This window comes from Sinocyclocheilus grahami, unplaced genomic scaffold (genome assembly GCF_001515645.1).
Source record: "Sinocyclocheilus grahami isolate Dianchi unplaced genomic scaffold, SAMN03320097.WGS_v1.1 scaffold1.1, whole genome shotgun sequence".
Classification (NCBI taxonomy): domain Eukaryota; kingdom Metazoa; phylum Chordata; class Actinopteri; order Cypriniformes; family Cyprinidae; genus Sinocyclocheilus; species Sinocyclocheilus grahami.
In genome coordinates this window covers 4,224,877-4,242,720 of record NW_015505180.1, presented here as the reverse complement: position 1 = coordinate 4,242,720, position 17,844 = coordinate 4,224,877, and the positions used below count along the sequence as shown (strand labels likewise).

Sequence of the window (17,844 nt, the reverse complement as noted above, 5' to 3'; positions counted from 1 at the left end):
ATAATAATTATAAAATAAATGAATCTACTAATAAAACCATTACATCAAGTAGAAGAAAAACAAAACTGCGAAGTAGCCTAATCGACACACACCAGATGCGCTGTGGCGCAGCTTCCAAATATCCCAGAGGTTTATGGGCATCTCGTCGCGTGACATGCACACGGGCCGTTCAGGGGGTGTGGTGTCACGAGGTACTTTTAAACGGCTGGAGTTTTGGATGGGCAACACAAAGTGCACACAAGCATTCAAAGCAAGAATGGACGCAGGTTTCAGACAGATGAACGGGAATCTGGAGAGAAAGGTGAACTATTCTCTATTTTTTTATGTTTTACTATAAAAAAATATATTGTGATCATATTAGTAGCCTATAACAGTTGATATTATTTTAAATATATTTTAAAATATTTTATAGCATTTCCCAACACTAGAAATAACAAGAGTAGAGACATGCAGACTAGGATCCAAAGTATATGGTTATGTAATGCAGAAAAGTCAAAGTGAACATGTTGTGTGGACCTACAATTGTTCAATGACACTCCAGCTCATTCTTATTATTGTTAAACCTGACTGGAAATTTCTCTCCAGACCACAAAACGAAGTTCAACATACTAGCTATAGCATCAACTGAAAGACTCTAATTTGTTAAAACTATATATCACTGTATGGAATCTCAATAATACATTAATTGCTGATTGTTTTACTTTCATATTTTAGATGTCCTGACATTACTTTTTGTTCTTTAAAAAGTATTATGGCAAAGTAGGGGTGAAAGTTATGACACTGACACCTGATTCACAGGAATGTGAGTGTGACTTTGGTCATGAGTTTTAAAGTCCTTCTGCTCAGTCACACAGATTTTTGAAGCGACATTAAGGTCTTGCAATAGTTTTCATACCAAGTTAATGATATTTATTAGAGTCCTAAACCTACACAAACCTGCTGCTATTATTCAGATTGAAGCAATATATGATCATTTTGTGATTTATGGGCATTTATATTTCAATTAATTTCCATAGAGGGAAACTACTTGCCTTGAAAGTTACTTATCAGTGGTTTAGTTTTGCTAATGTGTAACAGACAGTGTTGCATCCTAAAAAAAAAGTTAAAATACACGCAGTGAGTGGATTCCCAAGCAGAGATTCATGGCTCCCTTGGCACTATGAGAAAAGATGAACTAATATTCATTACCATTTAAAAGAAAGAAAGGTGGACACTAATTAAATAAAAATTGCAAAGCAATGAAAATTCAATTTTCAATGACAGTTATGCACTCATTTGATGCATGTTGATGACGATGAGTGCAATTGTGTGAGTGTCTTGACATTTGTTTGTTTAACAGGGCTCTCTGACCTCATCCTACCTGGAGGAACCATTAAATAAAACAGGAGTGGTGTCTTGCATCTTCTCTTTGAAGCAAGAAGTTGGCGCTCTTGTAAAAGCTCTAAGACTATTTGAGGTTAGTGTCTTGACACAAAACATTTGTATTGCATCATTTGTCCCTTTTCACAGTCTCTTTGTACGGTTGTATGTCTGTCTATTTTCTCTCTCACGCTTTCTCTCTCTCTATACACTTGCATTTATTTGAAGCCAAAACATGGGGGTCAAGGACAGCAGATGATAGTGGTAGATTTGTAGAAATGCAAAACAGGACTATATTTGTATTTGCAGGGGATTAGGTAATACTGTGCACATGATGTAACTTCAACAGAAGTAATGAAGTTTGCTGGATGACGCATTTTGTAGCATGGAGGAAGAGTACAAATTTTTCATATACATATACTACCAGCATTGTTGCAACACAAAGCTGGTTGAAAATCAATGAACTTGTCTTTAATGGTGATTTTGTGCCACAAGAAAAAAAAAAAAAAGACTAAATGCAAATGAAAGCTTCTGTCACTTATAAAAACATGGTATATTAATTTAATCTGAGATATGAATGCGGAAAGATAATACCTCAGGAGAGGAAGCTTCATGGGGAAAAAAGAAATAAATGTGTACTTTTATTCAGCAAGATGCATTAAGTGATTGAAAAAGGCTGTTCTTTCTGAATGTTGCTCATCAAAGAATCCAGAAATAAAAAATTTAAGGATCATGTGACACTGAAGACTGGGATGGTTACTGATAAAAATTCAGATTTAAAAATACAATTTTAAAATATATTACATTTTAAAATAGTTTCACACTATTACTGTTTTTTAAAAAATGCATCTGTGCATGAAATACATCTTATTGAACCTTAAGTTTTGTTTTGTATAATTTACTTTTTATTATAAATTCAGTAAATGTAAATAAAATAAAAAAGAGCAATAAAAAGCAGAGACAAAGCATAAGGCCATTGAAAACACAACATTGTGACCTCTTCTTGTGATACATATAGAAAAGTCAATAATATCAACCAGAATTGTGTTTTGAGATGACAGGATATTATAGACATGCACACAGTGCACTTATCTTGTAATAATGCCAAGCTTTCTTGAATCATCTCCAAAGTTCTTGTATCAAAGTTCAGTATATTTTGTTTTGGGATGTTGACTTTTCTACTGCCTACGTGCAATGAATCGTGCTCCCAAGTAGATGACGGGCTTTAGTTACTGATTATAAAGAAATTATTACACAAGCACAACATGTTGCATACTAATATATGCTGTGCTTTCATGAAATTCAGCAACCAAACTAATGAGCCTAAAATCTTCTCTGGTGCTTTTCTGCAAGTCATTAATGGATATGTGCCAACCACTCACCCCTTAATGCCACTATAAAGATAAAAGCTTGGCCTGTGGATTCTGATTGGCTCTTCCGTACCATCCTACTCCACCCCCTTTAAAACACCCCCTACTCCACCCCTCACCACGGACACCCCGCACACACTTTACAGCTTTATTTTGACCTAATACAAAGCAATCTGCTGCAGCCCACATTTAATGTTTGTTATTAGGGAAAAGGATGCTTTATGAAAGACTGAAAACAACTATAATGACTGATTATAGTTAATAGTGATAATAGTTATAGTGAATAATGGCTATTATTCTGAATTAACTATCCAGCCCCAACAATTTAAATAGAAAATGTAATTAATTAATTATTAATATAATGCAATTACATAATATAATACCACTAATTAATATGCGTAATATCTTTATATATTAGATTGTCAGGACAGTATAAAACATATAAAACACATATTATACATATAAAAAACATGCAGACACTTGACAGTGATCTTAGAACAGAAACAGCAAATGTTCTTACTGAACAAATTTATATTAACCCAGCACTGCGAAAAAATGCAGTAATTCTCTGCTGTGTTGTTTTTTGAGTGTTAAAGGATGCAGATTCATATGGACTCAATCATTACCACATAGAAAGGGAGGGGAAATGTTGAAAAAGAACCAGAGAAGGTCCAAGGTATTGTAAGCCCTATCCGCCTCCTCTACAGGCCTATAGCAAACAGTAATGGGTGTCCTCCCTCTCTGTGTGTAAAAACACATAAATTCAAACATGTTTTGGCTTGAACACTGCAATTTGAACTTAATTATGCAAAAACACCCACTCTCCTATTGGCTAAAGAAAAACTGCACATGTGAGTCTTAGTTGCTGCCACAATGTGAATGTGGTTAATCATGGTTAATCATTCATGTTTGTGATACATCTTACACATCTTTTAATTTATGAGAAAATCTTTTTATTAAAGTGGTAAGGGTACAGAAACCCTGTAATTAAATATATCATTGAATCACTCAGTCTAGAATGCAGATGGACAGTCTAATAACTTTCTCCACAGTACTGTATATTGTAATTGCTTTTTCATTAGATGGACTGGCCTGGAGTGTTTATTCACTATAATATATAGTTTATTCACTATAATATGGACTATATCTAAACATCAAATTTATGCTGGATGTATCAAGCAAGCTAAAATATGATTGTAAGATTTTCAGACACACTAAAAGATGTAAATAAATATATATTTTTAAAAACCTCTCTTAAAGTTAAAAAATAAGTATTAAAGTAAATAAATATATTTTTACTAGTTAGTTAGATATAGATAAAGATATAGATACATTGTAACGTTTTTTATTTAAAAAATAGTACACTACTGTGTGTCAAGCAATGAAATAAGTAATTAAACAAATAAAGTATTTTTTATATTTCTTAGTATTATGAAAAAACAAATAAATTTTCTCTTTTATACATATATAGAGAGAGAGAGAGAGAGCATATAAACTTGAGAAATGCGTACATAAACATAAAGAAATACATTATGTAAATATCACTAATACATAAATATCTTGTAATATATAGTACAGAATTATTGTAAGTTATGTAATATAATGCAGCATTATGTACATGTATGTTACATGTATGTACTTTGTAGGAGAAAGGCATTAATCTGACCCACATTGAGTCCCGTCCATCACGCAACAACAAAGAAGAATATGAGTTCTTCATCAGTGTGGATCAAGCCTCTTCTAAAGCTCTCGATGAAGTTGTTGACGGTCTGCGCACACAAATCACTGGCCAAGTTCATGAGCTGTCTCGCAACAAACAGAAGGACACAGGTGAGACACAGGGCAAATGTCTGATGAATAACTCATGAGAAAAGAAATAAAACTGTTACGACATTTCAAGGTCAGACAGAAATACAACAAGAGAGCGAGAATAGGATAGTATAGAATATGAAGAACAGAAATAGAACACATGCTGTAATCGTTCATAAATGTCATTGTGGAGATGGATGACAAAGACCCTTGCACTCAGCCGCTCTTATGGTTGTTTCCAGAATTACATTAGTTTAGTTTTTGAGGACAAACAGACTCATAGAGATAGACTGAAATGTCTTGTTTCTATTCAAGAGTCAGTTCAGCAGGGTGGGGGTCAAAGTGCAATACAAAGACTTGACAGGCCAACAGATCCCATCACAATTTCCCCCTTATACAATAAGAAAACACAGAGCAGGGGACATTTATGGATATTTATGGCTGATGAGGAAAACCAGTCAGGGTCTTCAGTTCTTGGCCTTTTGTTCAGACAGCCTCAGGCTCGCTGTTGAACTCTGTACCAATGGCTGGACCCCCAAAGAGTTTAACTGTCATAAATCTAGCTGATGTAGAGCAAGATTTAGCCTCATAGCCTGGACTGCGTTGTCACCCTCTGGCTCATTCGCCTCACAATGCTTTCTGTTTACTACTGTGTCATCCATCTCTGTTAGCATGCCAACGTTAGCGAACACAGCATTCAATATTACCAAGTTCACTTATTTAGAACTTAGTACATTAATCTCAATTTAATAAAGAGAGTGGAAACAATATAGATCTCATTGAAATCTAAATCAGAAAACTCACAAATACTTTCAATTAAAGTCTAGGGTCAAGTAATTCTGGAAGGTTTAAAGGAGGAAGGCAGCTCAGTTTTTTATTTTTTTATTTTGTTAAAGCACTTATATAATTTATTATATTCAGAAATGTGTTATATGTGTTGCAAAGTTGTCTATAAAAGTCTTGCCTTGCCCCATAGATTTCCATTGTACATGCATTACTATACCCTTGTGAAAAAAATGCACTGAATTATAATGAGTGTGCACTTGTAGCATATACTTGCAGATAATGTAATATTATTGAAATAAAAGGCCACTTAATTGTACATAAAGAGAGAATACTTTCATCAGTACATTTTTTACACACTTAACTATACTTTTGAAATGTGTATTTTGTCAAATTAAAAGTTTTACTTCTAAGTACTTTTTAAATAATTTGTCAAGTACTTAAAAAAGTACACTTTTTTCACAAGGATAGACACACCATGTCAAATATGCTGTCAACAGGACATAAATTGCATTGATTATATAATTACCATAAATATTCTTCCTTCTTTCCCTCTCATCAAAAGTTCCATGGTTCCCCAATGACATCCAGGACTTGGACCGTTTTGCCAATCAGATTCTCAGTTATGGGTCCGAGCTGGATGCAGACCATCCTGTAAGACACTGTGTGTGTGTGTGTGTTTTTGAAGTGACTGTCTGTATGATCAAAGAAAAGAGTGAAAGTGAGCGTGAGAGGAAACTTCTTCATTTTTATTTCAAACGCATGCGTGTGTGGGTGTATTTTGAAAGATACATAGTTGGTCCATGCGACACTAAAAGCCCACAGTCAGAATATGCATCACTCTCAATTCTAATGGAAACGGGCGGGGGCTCTCAAATTGATGTCATCGCTTTAATTGAGCCCTTGTAATTATAAATAATTGCCCCTTTCCAGCCGTTATTAAACTGAAATGCATTCATCATGAGCAGCAAACACTCTACAAAGGCTTCATTTGAATGAGTCTCCTCCATGACACTGAGAAATACTGTCAAAGGCTACTGAGAGATTAGAACTAGCTCCACTTTCTTTCACACTCTAATGTCATTGTCATTCACAGGGCTTTACGGACCCCGTGTACCGCGCCAGAAGAAAGGAATTTGCTGACATTGCCTACAACTACAGACAGTAACTATTGCCCTCAGTGTTTTCTCTTTCTCCCCCACTTTCTCATGGGCTACAGGGATCATCCCCACCTCTAGTACTTTCCCTGTTGTTTTGTTGTGCATTCTATGGAAAATTACTCCTGCTGCCTAACAAAAGGGCTAAATTGCAGGGCCCCAGTGCAGTACTGAGTGCCGGGAGCTTTGTCATCATAATTGAGATGCATTATTCACACGGCCACTACAAAGGGCAGGAGCATTGAATGCTACGCCCCCACATTTACATACACGCTCCATCAATAATAACACCACTCATCACTGATATGACATAGATATGACGTACAGTGTGTCTTCAATGTGTCTCCTTTACAAAAAAACATTGTAAAAATCTAAATTATTCCAAAGTTTTGACCGGTAGTGTACATGTCTTTGCATTATAAAACAAAATATCACTGTGGAATTTCTTTTTAAAGAAAAATAGCACAAACATGTTTTTCAAGCAAAATCATTCTCAAAATAAAGTTTGTTAGGTTTGTTGGATACTGTTCAGACAAATATATTTGAACACATTGTGTCCTAAAAATGAGCTAAACCTCCCTCCTGAGATCAAATGAGCTAAATCTCCCTCCTCTTTTAGTGGACAGGTTATTCCACGTGTTGAATATACTGCCGAAGAGAAGGCCACATGGGGAACAGTTTTTAGAGAGCTGAAGTCTCTGTACGCAACGCATGCCTGTCATGAACACAACCGTGTTTTTCCTCTTCTGGAGAAGTACTGTGGGTACTGTGAGGACAACATCCCGCAGCTAGAGGACATCTCACACTACCTGCAGAGTAAGAGTGTCCTTCAGTAGAGCTGCTTTATACTCATATACAGTCAGGTGAAGGGGAAGTCAAATTGAAGGTTTAGTGTGTAATAAAAAAGAAAAGGAAAAAAACAAAGAAAAACTAGTGTTTCACTTCTACACTACATATCTCACCCTTTCTTGATTTCTCAGCATGCACAGGTTTCCGTCTGCGTCCTGTGGCCGGTCTCCTCTCCTCGCGTGACTTCTTAGCTGGTCTCGCCTTCCGAGTGTTTCACTCGACACAGTACATTCGCCATAGCTCCAAACCCATGTACACACCTGAACCGTGAGTATACAGACCAAGAAGTTGTTACAGCTTTGTTTGGAATAAATGGCACAAATATATGTCATAACTGTGAAAAGTGATCAAAAGGGGGGGAAAAAAGTGGATTTGTTTCCTCAGGGATATCTGCCATGAGCTGCTGGGTCATGTCCCACTCTTTGCTGACCCAAGTTTTGCCCAGTTCTCACAGGTTTGATAATATAATATAATATAATAATTAATTTATAATGTTAATTTGAATGAAAGAAGTGAAATTCATGATATACATTTGTAATTTTGACTTTTATTCTCACAATTCTGACACTTTTTTTAATTAATTATGATATATATATATATATATATATATATATATATATATATATATATATATATTCATAATTGTGAGAAAAAATTCAGAACTTCAGAAATAAGCTTCCATAGTATTATGTGGGTATCTAGAGAACATCTGCTTCAGACTTTAAATCTCTAATGTGCATTTATCAGTGACATAATATCCAAATGTGATGATGTTTCCTGTTGATCAGGAAATTGGACTCGCTTCTTTGGGCGCCCCTGATTTGTTCATAGAGAAGCTGGCTACAGTGAGTATTGCTTTAGGTTACAATAAGAATAATTTTCCACATTTTAACTGAGGCCATATTATAAGACCACAAGGTATATTTGTCTCTCTCAGAAGGGCTGCATGATTATAATATTTATTTTTTTGCAGGTCTACTGGTTCACTGTGGAATATGGTCTGTGCAAGGAAGGAAATGAAGTAAAGGCTTACGGTGCCGGTCTGCTCTCATCTTTTGGCGAACTGCAGGTATGTACTGTATGTGGTACCTCTCAGAATACTTCCTCCTGGTTCATGCCCTGTGCTCTAACCCATCAAAGTAAACTGGCTTTTTGCTGCGAGCTTTCAGAAAATGGGTTAGCAGCCCAGTTGAGTTTATTGTGCCATTAGTGGAGTGATACACAGAAACATGACACTGATGCACAAAAGCATGGCTAAAGTGGAGAACAGACTGAAAATTAGATGTTATTCTGATGTCTTATAGTACTGTTTGACGGACAAGCCCAAACTTCTGCCCTTCGAGCCAGAGAAGACCTGCCAGCAGAAGTATCCCATTACAGAGTTCCAGCCAGTTTACTTTGTGGCTGAAAGTTTCGAGGATGCCAAAGAAAAAGTCAGGTAAAGTGACTGCCATTAAACCATCTCCAAAATATTCCTTTCCCTCAGCATTTTTTCCAGTTATCTATCTTTTTTTTTCAGGAAATTTGCTTCCATCATTCCCAGACCTTTCTCTGTGCGCTACAATGCCTACACACAGAGAATTGAGGTGCTGGATAACACACAGCAGCTGAAGAACCTGGCTGACAACATCAGCGGTGTGTCTTCAGTATTATGTAGCACTTAATCTTCCCTATATTATACAAGAATTAAGAATGAAAAATCTGGATTTTCAGAAAAAAAAATCAGATAGGAGAATTCTCTACTGAAAGTAAAGACAAGAGGAATGAGCAGGAAAAAATATGATTTGAGAGTTATAGTAAGGATTTTGGAAAAGTACACCGTAAAAAGTCAAATAATATAGTTTACTATCTAAAAGTCAAATTGAATACGTTCATGTACACTCACAAGTAATTTTTAAGGATCAGATAAGCACTGTAAAACTGTTTTTAGCATTATTTAATACTTTGTTTCCATTCAGTTAGTCTACTCATTTTTATTTTATAATTAAATTCAGAGTTCTGGACTCTGGACTTAATTTTCTTCACTTATGATGAAATTCAGGTTGTATTTTTACTTTTTTTTTTACAGCAATTAAAATTTTTAGTTTTTAATCAAATCATAGTAACTTAGAAATAATTCCCTGAGGTAAAAACTGCACAGTGTCAATATTTTTTTTCACAGTTTTTTTTTTTTAAATACAGCGTATCTTATGATTAGTAACTAAACAAGCAATTTATGAATTCCAAATTTGTTTTTGACCTGGAGATTTTTTTTCTGTTGCCATATTTGTTATCTTACAGTAATATGTTCAAGTTTTAATTTAATCCCGCATGGATCACAAATGGATGTTTTTTTTCTTCCAAGGTGAAATCTCAATCCTGTGCACTGCCCTGCGAAAGATGGAGTGAAACGATGTTGGAGGATTTTCGAGGGAAAAGAAGAAATGCTAGAAAATCAAAGACGCTTCATTAGCATCGTCTATGTTGCTTTTTATGCTCATTTACAACATTTTCTAATCAAGCTGAGATAGAGAGAGCATTATATTAAATATTAAATTAGCCCTTATATATTGCATGTAGAACATATTTATAGACATATTTTGCTAGTCCAAATATATTTAGCCACTACGTATTTAAATGACATATAACGAAATAACACGGGAGAAAAAAAAAACTATGCCAGACGAATCGCATGTAAATACCAAAAATCTTCGGGCACGATCAGGCCCGCTGCCGCAATATTTGTTATTTTATATATATTATATAGGCCTACTGTATTTTTCTCGGTATAGTTTAATCGTACAAAAATACAGGTTGCCTACCGTCCAACATTTGCTTCAGCTGTTGCTACATGATGTCGCACAATGTTGCTGTAATTTCCCCAAACAACCCGCAATCAATGAATCACGGCATCAAAGGCTTGTTGAAACCATGTGTCGAGCGAACGCATTTGAGGGACGAATTATTTTCAGTATTAAATTGCTTATTTAAAACATGCGTTCATATGCAAACTAAAGCTTAGTGATTAAAATACTTACACGTAACGAAATATAGTTTGAAGTTTCGCTTTATTGTGAATGTAATTCAGAAAACTGCATTATATCATTCATCTGTGGCTGTACTGAGGACTGAGATGCTATGCATGCATTGTCACATGTATTAAAAAAAAATAAAGATATTATTATTAAAACTATTATTATCATCCTTTATTGTTGCCATTTATTCTTTTTTAGAATACTAGTACTTGTACTAATTCTAATAATAATTATTATTATTATTGTTATAGTTTTTGTTATTTATCGCGTTTAAGGGAGCAGCATGCGTACAGCAGAAGTCGGTTTCAGTACCTTGGAGAGCAGCTCAGTATCAATGCCGTATTTTCTGTATCATTTACGACCCTATAAACAAAAGATACTTATTTATTTAGATATTTCCAATAAAGACTCATTTAGTGCTGACTTTTCGCACACACACACACAAAAATGGCATTTAGTTTATGCAATTTGTCGCTTTTGGCTGTGAAGCGCCTGTGAAATGTCACGTGTCACTGCTCTTATCTGGAAAAGAAAAACACAAACTCGTGACGCATCTCAGCTTAAAATTAGACTTGCATTTACGCAACACATTTGCATAAAATCCAGCACGTCTGTCTATAAATTGCAGTGTTTTGGCCCCACAGTGAACATAAGAGTTTTCTCCTCATTTAGGCAGAGTTGGAGTTTGGTGTCGACACAAAGACTAATTGGATATATTTATTTAGCACGTCTGTCTATAAATTGCAGTGTTTTGGCCCCACAGTGAACATAAGAGTTTTCTCCTCATTTAGGCAGAGTTGGAGTTTGGTGTCGACACAAAGACTAATTGGATATATTTATTTTAGATATAGTGGCCTATTTATCCTCTAAGAATCGATGAAGACGGACAGTATAGTGCAGAACATTCCGCTGAGCGGCAGAAAGCGCAGTCTGATCGAGGACGCACGGCGCGACAGAGAGAGCGGCTCGCCATCTCCGGGCCCCTCGCGCTGCGGGGGCAGCTTCGTGTTTGAGGAGGAGAAAAGCGGTAAAGTCACTCTCAACATCCTCTTTGCTCTCAAAAATGAGAAAAACGCAGGCTTCTTCAAGGCTGGCAAAGTCTTTGAGGTACGTGCTTTTACTTCTTTCATTCATAAATTACAGTCGTGGTGACATTTTGTTTCAACTTCTGTAACGTGTGAAAAAAAAAAAAGGAAAAGAGAAAAAGAAAAATGGGGGATTTTTCGAAGTTGTAAATAAAACAAAGGTTATTGGAGTACGTTGTACAAGAAAATACCATTTTAGTATACAAAGACTAATTGGATATATTTATTTGAGATATAGTGGCCTATTTATCCTCTAAGAATCGATGAAGACGGACAGTATAGTGCAGAACATTCCGCTGAGCGGCAGAAAGCGCAGTCTGATCGAGGACTCACGGCGCGACAGAGAGAGCGGCTCGCCATCTCCGGGCCCCTCGCGCTGCGGGGACAGCTTCGTGTTTGAGGAGGAGAAAAGCGGTAAAGTCACTCTCAACATCCTCTTTGCTCTCAAAAATGAGAAAAACGCAGGCTTCTTCAAGGCTGGCAAAGTCTTTGAGGTACGTGCTTTTACTTCTTTCATTCATAAATTACAGTCGTGGTGACATTTTGTTTCAACTTCTGTAACGTGTGAAAAAAAAAAGGAAAAGAGAAAAAGAAAAATGGGGGATTTTTCGAAGTTGTAAATAAAACAAAGGTTATTGGAGTACGTTGTACAAGAAAATACCATTTTAGTATTTCTGCTTCAAGATTTCAAATGTAATTCAATGTGTAATATGCCTTTTATCCTTGTAATTGTTTGGGAAGTTTACTAGGAACTTGTGACTTCTGAGTGAAAATTGTTTTACACCATTTTTCAGTGTACCTTACTATAAGTATTTTGCTGTATATTAACGTATTCAAAATCGAATTACCTAAACTGTGTTAAGTAAGGTCAAAGACAACCAGAGCTGTTGTTACAAATGTGACACCGACAGAAAACATGGGCAATTTAAATCTGTGTGTGAATTTATTGTGGTAATCAAATATATTTGTACAAAATAATGATCCCCATTGTCACCCCACTCTAGGTTTATTTCAGAATAGCAAACAAAATCAACACATTTGTGCAAATAAATCTAAAAAAAACCCCACACACATAAAACAGGCTAACAACACTAAAAACATAACAGCCCATGCGCTGCTTTCTTAGTCGTGTCAAATTTGGCTCTAGGTATATGCATTATGTTCATGCTTTTTTTCATTGTAGGTGCCATAAATAAATGTTTTGTGATGAAAACATAATAAAAACGTTTGTCTGGCTTTGCGACTTAGACTTTCGAAGCAAAGCTCCTCCATTTGGAGAGTCGACCGAGCAGGAAGTCTAAGAAGAGCGGTGGAGATGATCTGGAGTTCTTCATGAAGTGTGAAGTGCACTGCTCTGACACTGACATCTTCATCAACTCCATAAAAAGAGTTGCAGATGACGTGAGAATAGTGCAAGAGGAAAAGAGTAGGTGATTTAGCTATTCCATATTACATATACTGCAATCAGACATTTCTTTTCAACTATTTCATAATGTTCCTTTCATTTTATTTTAACATACAGTTCCTTGGTTTCCAAAGAAGATTTCTGACCTGGATAAATGCAATCATCTGATAACAAAATACGACCCTGATCTGGACCAGGATCACCCTGTAAGTGAAAAACAGTGATGCTTTTCTTCAAACAGGACATTAATTACATTCAGAATTTTAGAATCTTAGTTCTACTTGCATTGAATTATTCAGATCAATTGTTATACAAGTGACATGAACGATTGTAACATTCAGGGATTCAGTGATCCGGAATACAGAAAACGAAGAGGAATCATTTCTGAACTGGCTTTCAAATATAAGCAGTAAGTCACATGAAATTAATCAATCTGAAAAATATATATAAATTATATTACTGTATGAACTTCATTCATCAACTAAGTGACTATATTTTAGGAACCGATTATCTTTCTTTTGTCATTGTAGTGGTGACCCTTTACCTGTAGTGGAATACACTCCAGAAGAGATTGACACTTGGTAGGTTTCCCAATTATTTTATTGAGTTTGATTGATGTTCTCGCTGTCAACTATATGTCATTATTTGCATATCAAATGTTTAGAGAAGACTAGTGCGACCGCATGATTCTAAGAGCGCTTTTTGTGATGAGGCAGGAGGGAGGTCTACAGGACTCTGGGTGGTCTGTACCCCACTCATGCCTGCAGACAGTTTCTAGAAGCCCTAGGTCAGCTGGAGAGTGAATGTTTGTATGGGGAGGACAAGATCCCTCAGCTAGGAGAAGTTTCTGCTTTTCTTAAAGGTAAACAGGCCTGCTTATTCTGTTCCTGCAATAAAGTTGCAAAACTGCAGTTCATATTGACCATGTTCTGTGAATGTGTCTACCTTTGTTTAGAAAGGACAGGGTTTCAGTTGCGGCCAGTGGCAGGGCTGCTCTCTGCTCGGGACTTCCTAGCCAGTCTAGCGTTCCGGGTGTTCCAGTGTACTCAGTACATTCGTCACCCTTCAGCTCCCATGCATTCCCCTGAACCGTAAGTATAGTGACACAGACCCATTAGACAACATTTCATTTGGCAAATCTTTTTAATGCACAATATTAATATTTTAACTTTATTTTACTCTAAACAGTGACTGCTGCCATGAACTACTTGGACATATTCCCATGCTTGCAGACAAAGAATTTGCTCAGTTTTCACAGGTATGTTTTTGTCCAGAAGTACAAGTTTGATTTCTATGCCACATAAACAGCTTGAAATGAACAGTTCAAGTGGGAAATGTGTGAATTTGGACTACTAACATTTATAATGCATGCTATTTCAATACAGAAAGATCTGATTTAAATCGTCAACCTGTAAACCAATCTTTGTCCACGAAGTGAAATCCTGAAAGACAGTGTGTATTTGACACTGAACATTTTACCCTGCAGGAGATTGGACTTGCCTCGCTTGGAGCACTGGATGAGGATATTGAGAAACTGTCCACAGTGAGTGCATCCTTGTGGAAATATTCTGCTGGAGAATACTTCACTGAATATTAGCGTATTAAAGCAAGTCTTTAGTGCCCCCTTGTGTTGTTTCATTCATATTACAAAGTCAAAAAAATAAAAAAAGTTAAAATGACATTATTTATAAATTCTGTCATTCTGTATTCTGTCATCCTGTAAACCATTTATGCTCACAGTATGTATGTACTATACTGTACATGTTAGTATGTGTAGCCTAACAAAACATCTCTAAATTTCACACAGCTATACTGGTTTACAGTGGAGTTTGGTCTCTGTAAGCAAAATGGAACAGTAAAGGCCTATGGGGCTGGACTACTGTCCTCATATGGAGAACTTTTGGTAAGACAAAAATAAAAAGCACTAATATGCTGGTTTGGAGCTCATGAAACATTTCTTATTATTATAAATGTTGAAAACAACTGTGCTTAACTTAATATTGTTAAGGAAACTGTGATTTGTAGGATTCTGTGATTAATAGAAAGTTCAAAAGAACAGCATTTTTTTTGTTTGTTTTTGAAAATTAAATGGATTGTATCTTTTTTTCCAGTACGCCCTTTCTAATGAGCCCCAATACAAGCCATTCAACCCAATTGAGACTGCGGTCCAACCATACCAGGACCAGTCATATCAGCCTGTTTACTTTGTGTCCGAAAGCTTTGAGGACACCAAACACAAGCTAAGGTGGGTGTTTTCTCAGATGATCTGTAGAAACCTTTTCACTGAGGTTGTACAAATGATCAGAAAGCCTCATTAGTGACTGCTATTGCTGTTGCTCCACAGGCAATATTCATCCACAATACAGAAGCCCTTCTCTGTTAGATATGATCCCTATACTTGCAGCATGGAGGTTCTGGATGAGCCTTCTAAGATCCAGAATGCTTTAGGGCAGATGAGGGATGACCTAAAGATTTTACATAAAGCCCTGGAGAGGCTGGGACAGAAATAAACCCGAGTGCAAGATACAGTATCATTTATTTAAGGAAAGCTTTTCTGTATGAATATGAGTATTGCAGATTACATTGCATGCGGTATGGTGTTGAAATGTGTACAGTATATGTGTGTATTTGTGTCATTATCCCCTTCAAATGTAATGAAGAGTTCTGTTTACCAAAATAATAAATATCTTTATTTTGACTACCGCTGTATTTTACCTTACATCATAGTTTCCGGTGTAGTGTACATGTATTGTTTTGACAAGACAGGAAGCCTGTTTCTGAATCATGAATTTTAAATGCAACATTAAACCAAAGCGAGTTGGGACAAACACCCCACAGAATCCCTACATGCTGAATTTTGCAGAAACATTTTAAGAACTATTTTTGGTTCCCCAAAGAATCTTTCAGTGAACAATTAAAAGAATCATTTTTTCTTAGTGTGAAGGACATTTGAAAAACCTAAAGAAACTTTTTCAACTTTAAAGAACCTTTTGTGGAATGGAACGTTTCCATATATGTTAAAGGTTCTTCGTGGAACCATAGATGCCAATTAAGAATCTTAAAGATATTTAAGAGTGATCCCTCAAATTATGAACACAATAATTCAAGTTCCCCTAAAACATGTAGCTCTTAAAATCCAAGAGCCATATTGGAATGAAACCATATCAAAATGAACCAAGTCATTCATGTTTGGACCAGTGGTAAAATGAAAACCAAAATAAACTAGAATGTTATCTGGCCCTAAACAGAAAGTACAATCTGCCTAAACTTCTCTACTTTGTTCGTTTACAGTCTGGCAAAAGAAAAAGGCAGACACAGACATAGATGCCAAAGAAAGAACGAGTCTATGTGCATTGTGACACTGGTGAGGTTGAGACAGAGACTGTGGTAAATATAAAGAGGTGAGAGAGAAATGCTTTGACCAACTCTCAAACCTCATGCCACAGTTTTCCAGTTCAGCAGAAATGGATCAAATGCAGACGTTACTGGGGGAAAAGACAGTAATTCATAAATGCCTGCAAAATTCATCAGTCAGCATTTCTGTTTCACATATAGCCTATACAAGCAATGACCAGAAAAATAAATCACAATATTTATATTTATTATAAATACACAACATAGCCTATTCATTATTTGATACGTTATCGTGAGGGATTTTCCATTTTGACTCTTTCTGTGTGTTACATCCAGCAGGTGGCCTCAAGTGACTGTCTTTATGAATGATTCATTGAATCATTTACTTTAACCTAGAACCGATTCGTTCGGAACACTGATTCATTCAGAAAAGCCTGCATGTTAACTCGGAGAGGTCCAACACCTAAATTCAACCGAAGCAAAAAGAGATAAAGTGAGTGGCCACATTGTGTCTAGTTATTTAACATTATTTTGTACAAAATAAATAACCCAATCGTAATTGTGCTCAGTATGTATAGTAACGAAGTACAAATACTTACGTATAAGTAACGTTACAGGTGCTCGGTATCTTTACTCGAGTATACATTTTTCTACTTTTACTTTACTACATATTAAAGGAAAAAGTGATACTTTTACTCCGACATATTTCTCCTGACCATTTCGCTACATTTGCGATTGCAAAGTGCAACAAACAGAAAGCAATTTTGCTGATCGCCGAGAGATATCCAGTTCGTGAATTCATCTTTTGATTCAATTCGGTTCCTTTGAATTTGTCAAAGTGGTTCGCGAAGAGGTGTACATGATTCGTTTCGCAAATCACGAATCTGAATAAAACTCGTGAAGTATTATATATCTTGTATATCTATTACATGCATTTTATATATTTCCAGACTCTCAGTTAGGTTGCCATTGATACAGTCAGCTGTGCCATTATTTATAACATTTAGTAGTCTACTTGTACGTTTGATACTTAAGTAGGCTAGTTTTATTATCAGTTACTTTAATACTTTTACTTAAGTGTTTTTCTTATGAGCAACTTGAACTTTTACTTGAGTCAATTTCCATAAAGGAATCTGTACTTTTTCTGAAGTATAATGATTGGATAATTTATACAACACAATTTGTGCTTTTGCTGTAATCACCTGTCACCTCGTGGCCATGGCCCAGTCTCAGCCATGCTAATATTTGGGACAGCGTTCTTGCTAGTATAATATTGCTTAAATGCATCATAAATGAATCATCTTTCCTGCTTTGGCTCCAACAGGAAAGGAGACCGTTTAGTGGATTAGCCCAACATTTAACAGATTGACAGCTTGTGGTTGCACTACAGATGGTGTAGGAACAGCTACGCAACTGTTCCATTTATAATATAAGATTAAGCTACCAGGTCACAGCATATTTCTCCCTATTGGTTCCAGCACAGGCCAAACGATCCTCTAGGTGAAACCACAAAGTGAGCAACCAGGTCACTCTGTGCTGGAATTCATTGAGTTCAGGGGTAAATGATGTTCTATCAGCTGGCTGGCCTTTGTTTGTCTTCAGCGTGCTGAAATAACGAATCAGAGAGAGAGAGCTTGTCCGGCAAATAATGTAATAAAT

General features: G+C 36.1%; 2 protein-coding genes across 3 annotated transcripts; both read left to right on the top strand.

Annotated features, from left to right (window-relative positions):
• Positions 1 to 148: 148 nt before the first annotated feature.
• Positions 149 to 9,964, top strand: pah (phenylalanine hydroxylase). The gene is made up of 13 exons (XM_016275376.1): positions 149 to 301; positions 1,340 to 1,456; positions 4,376 to 4,559; positions 5,887 to 5,975; positions 6,418 to 6,485; positions 7,098 to 7,294; positions 7,459 to 7,594; positions 7,712 to 7,781; positions 8,116 to 8,172; positions 8,301 to 8,396; positions 8,632 to 8,765; positions 8,847 to 8,962; positions 9,672 to 9,964. Exons 1-13 carry the CDS (start codon positions 155 to 157, stop codon positions 9,713 to 9,715), a joined length of 1,455 nt encoding a protein of 484 aa, XP_016130862.1. The 5' UTR covers positions 149 to 154; the 3' UTR covers positions 9,716 to 9,964.
• An 86-nt stretch (positions 9,965 to 10,050) lies between these two features.
• th2 (tyrosine hydroxylase 2) lies at positions 10,051 to 15,532 on the top strand. 2 transcript variants are annotated; one of them, XM_016275577.1, is made up of 13 exons: positions 10,051 to 11,054; positions 11,646 to 11,920; positions 12,675 to 12,852; positions 12,949 to 13,037; positions 13,173 to 13,240; positions 13,362 to 13,412; positions 13,548 to 13,693; positions 13,787 to 13,922; positions 14,020 to 14,089; positions 14,318 to 14,374; positions 14,639 to 14,734; positions 14,943 to 15,076; positions 15,176 to 15,532. In XM_016275577.1, exons 2-13 carry the CDS (start codon positions 11,690 to 11,692, stop codon positions 15,339 to 15,341), a joined length of 1,422 nt encoding a protein of 473 aa, XP_016131063.1. In that variant the 5' UTR covers positions 10,051 to 11,054; positions 11,646 to 11,689; the 3' UTR covers positions 15,342 to 15,532. The 2 variants fall into 2 exon arrangements, with proteins under 2 accessions (XP_016131063.1, XP_016130979.1); XM_016275493.1 differs by having other exon boundaries at positions 10,051 to 11,062; positions 11,654 to 11,920.
• Positions 15,533 to 17,844: the final 2,312 nt, after the last annotated feature.

Excerpts from the sequence above, each read along its gene's own strand:
- pah (XM_016275376.1), top strand. The coding sequence starts at position 155 with ATGCACACGGGCCGTTCAGGGGGTGTGGTGTCACGAGGTACTTTTAAA. Across the intron at positions 4,560-5,886 it reads CAACAAACAGAAGGACACAG|TTCCATGGTTCCCCAATGAC; the intron begins GTGAGACACAGG and ends TCTCATCAAAAG. Across the intron at positions 8,397-8,631 it reads CATCTTTTGGCGAACTGCAG|TACTGTTTGACGGACAAGCC; the intron begins GTATGTACTGTA and ends GATGTCTTATAG.
- th2 (XM_016275577.1), top strand. The coding sequence starts at position 11,690 with ATGAAGACGGACAGTATAGTGCAGAACATTCCGCTGAGCGGCAGAAAG. Across the intron at positions 14,090-14,317 it reads AATTTGCTCAGTTTTCACAG|GAGATTGGACTTGCCTCGCT; the intron begins GTATGTTTTTGT and ends TTTACCCTGCAG. Across the intron at positions 14,375-14,638 it reads ATATTGAGAAACTGTCCACA|CTATACTGGTTTACAGTGGA; the intron begins GTGAGTGCATCC and ends AATTTCACACAG.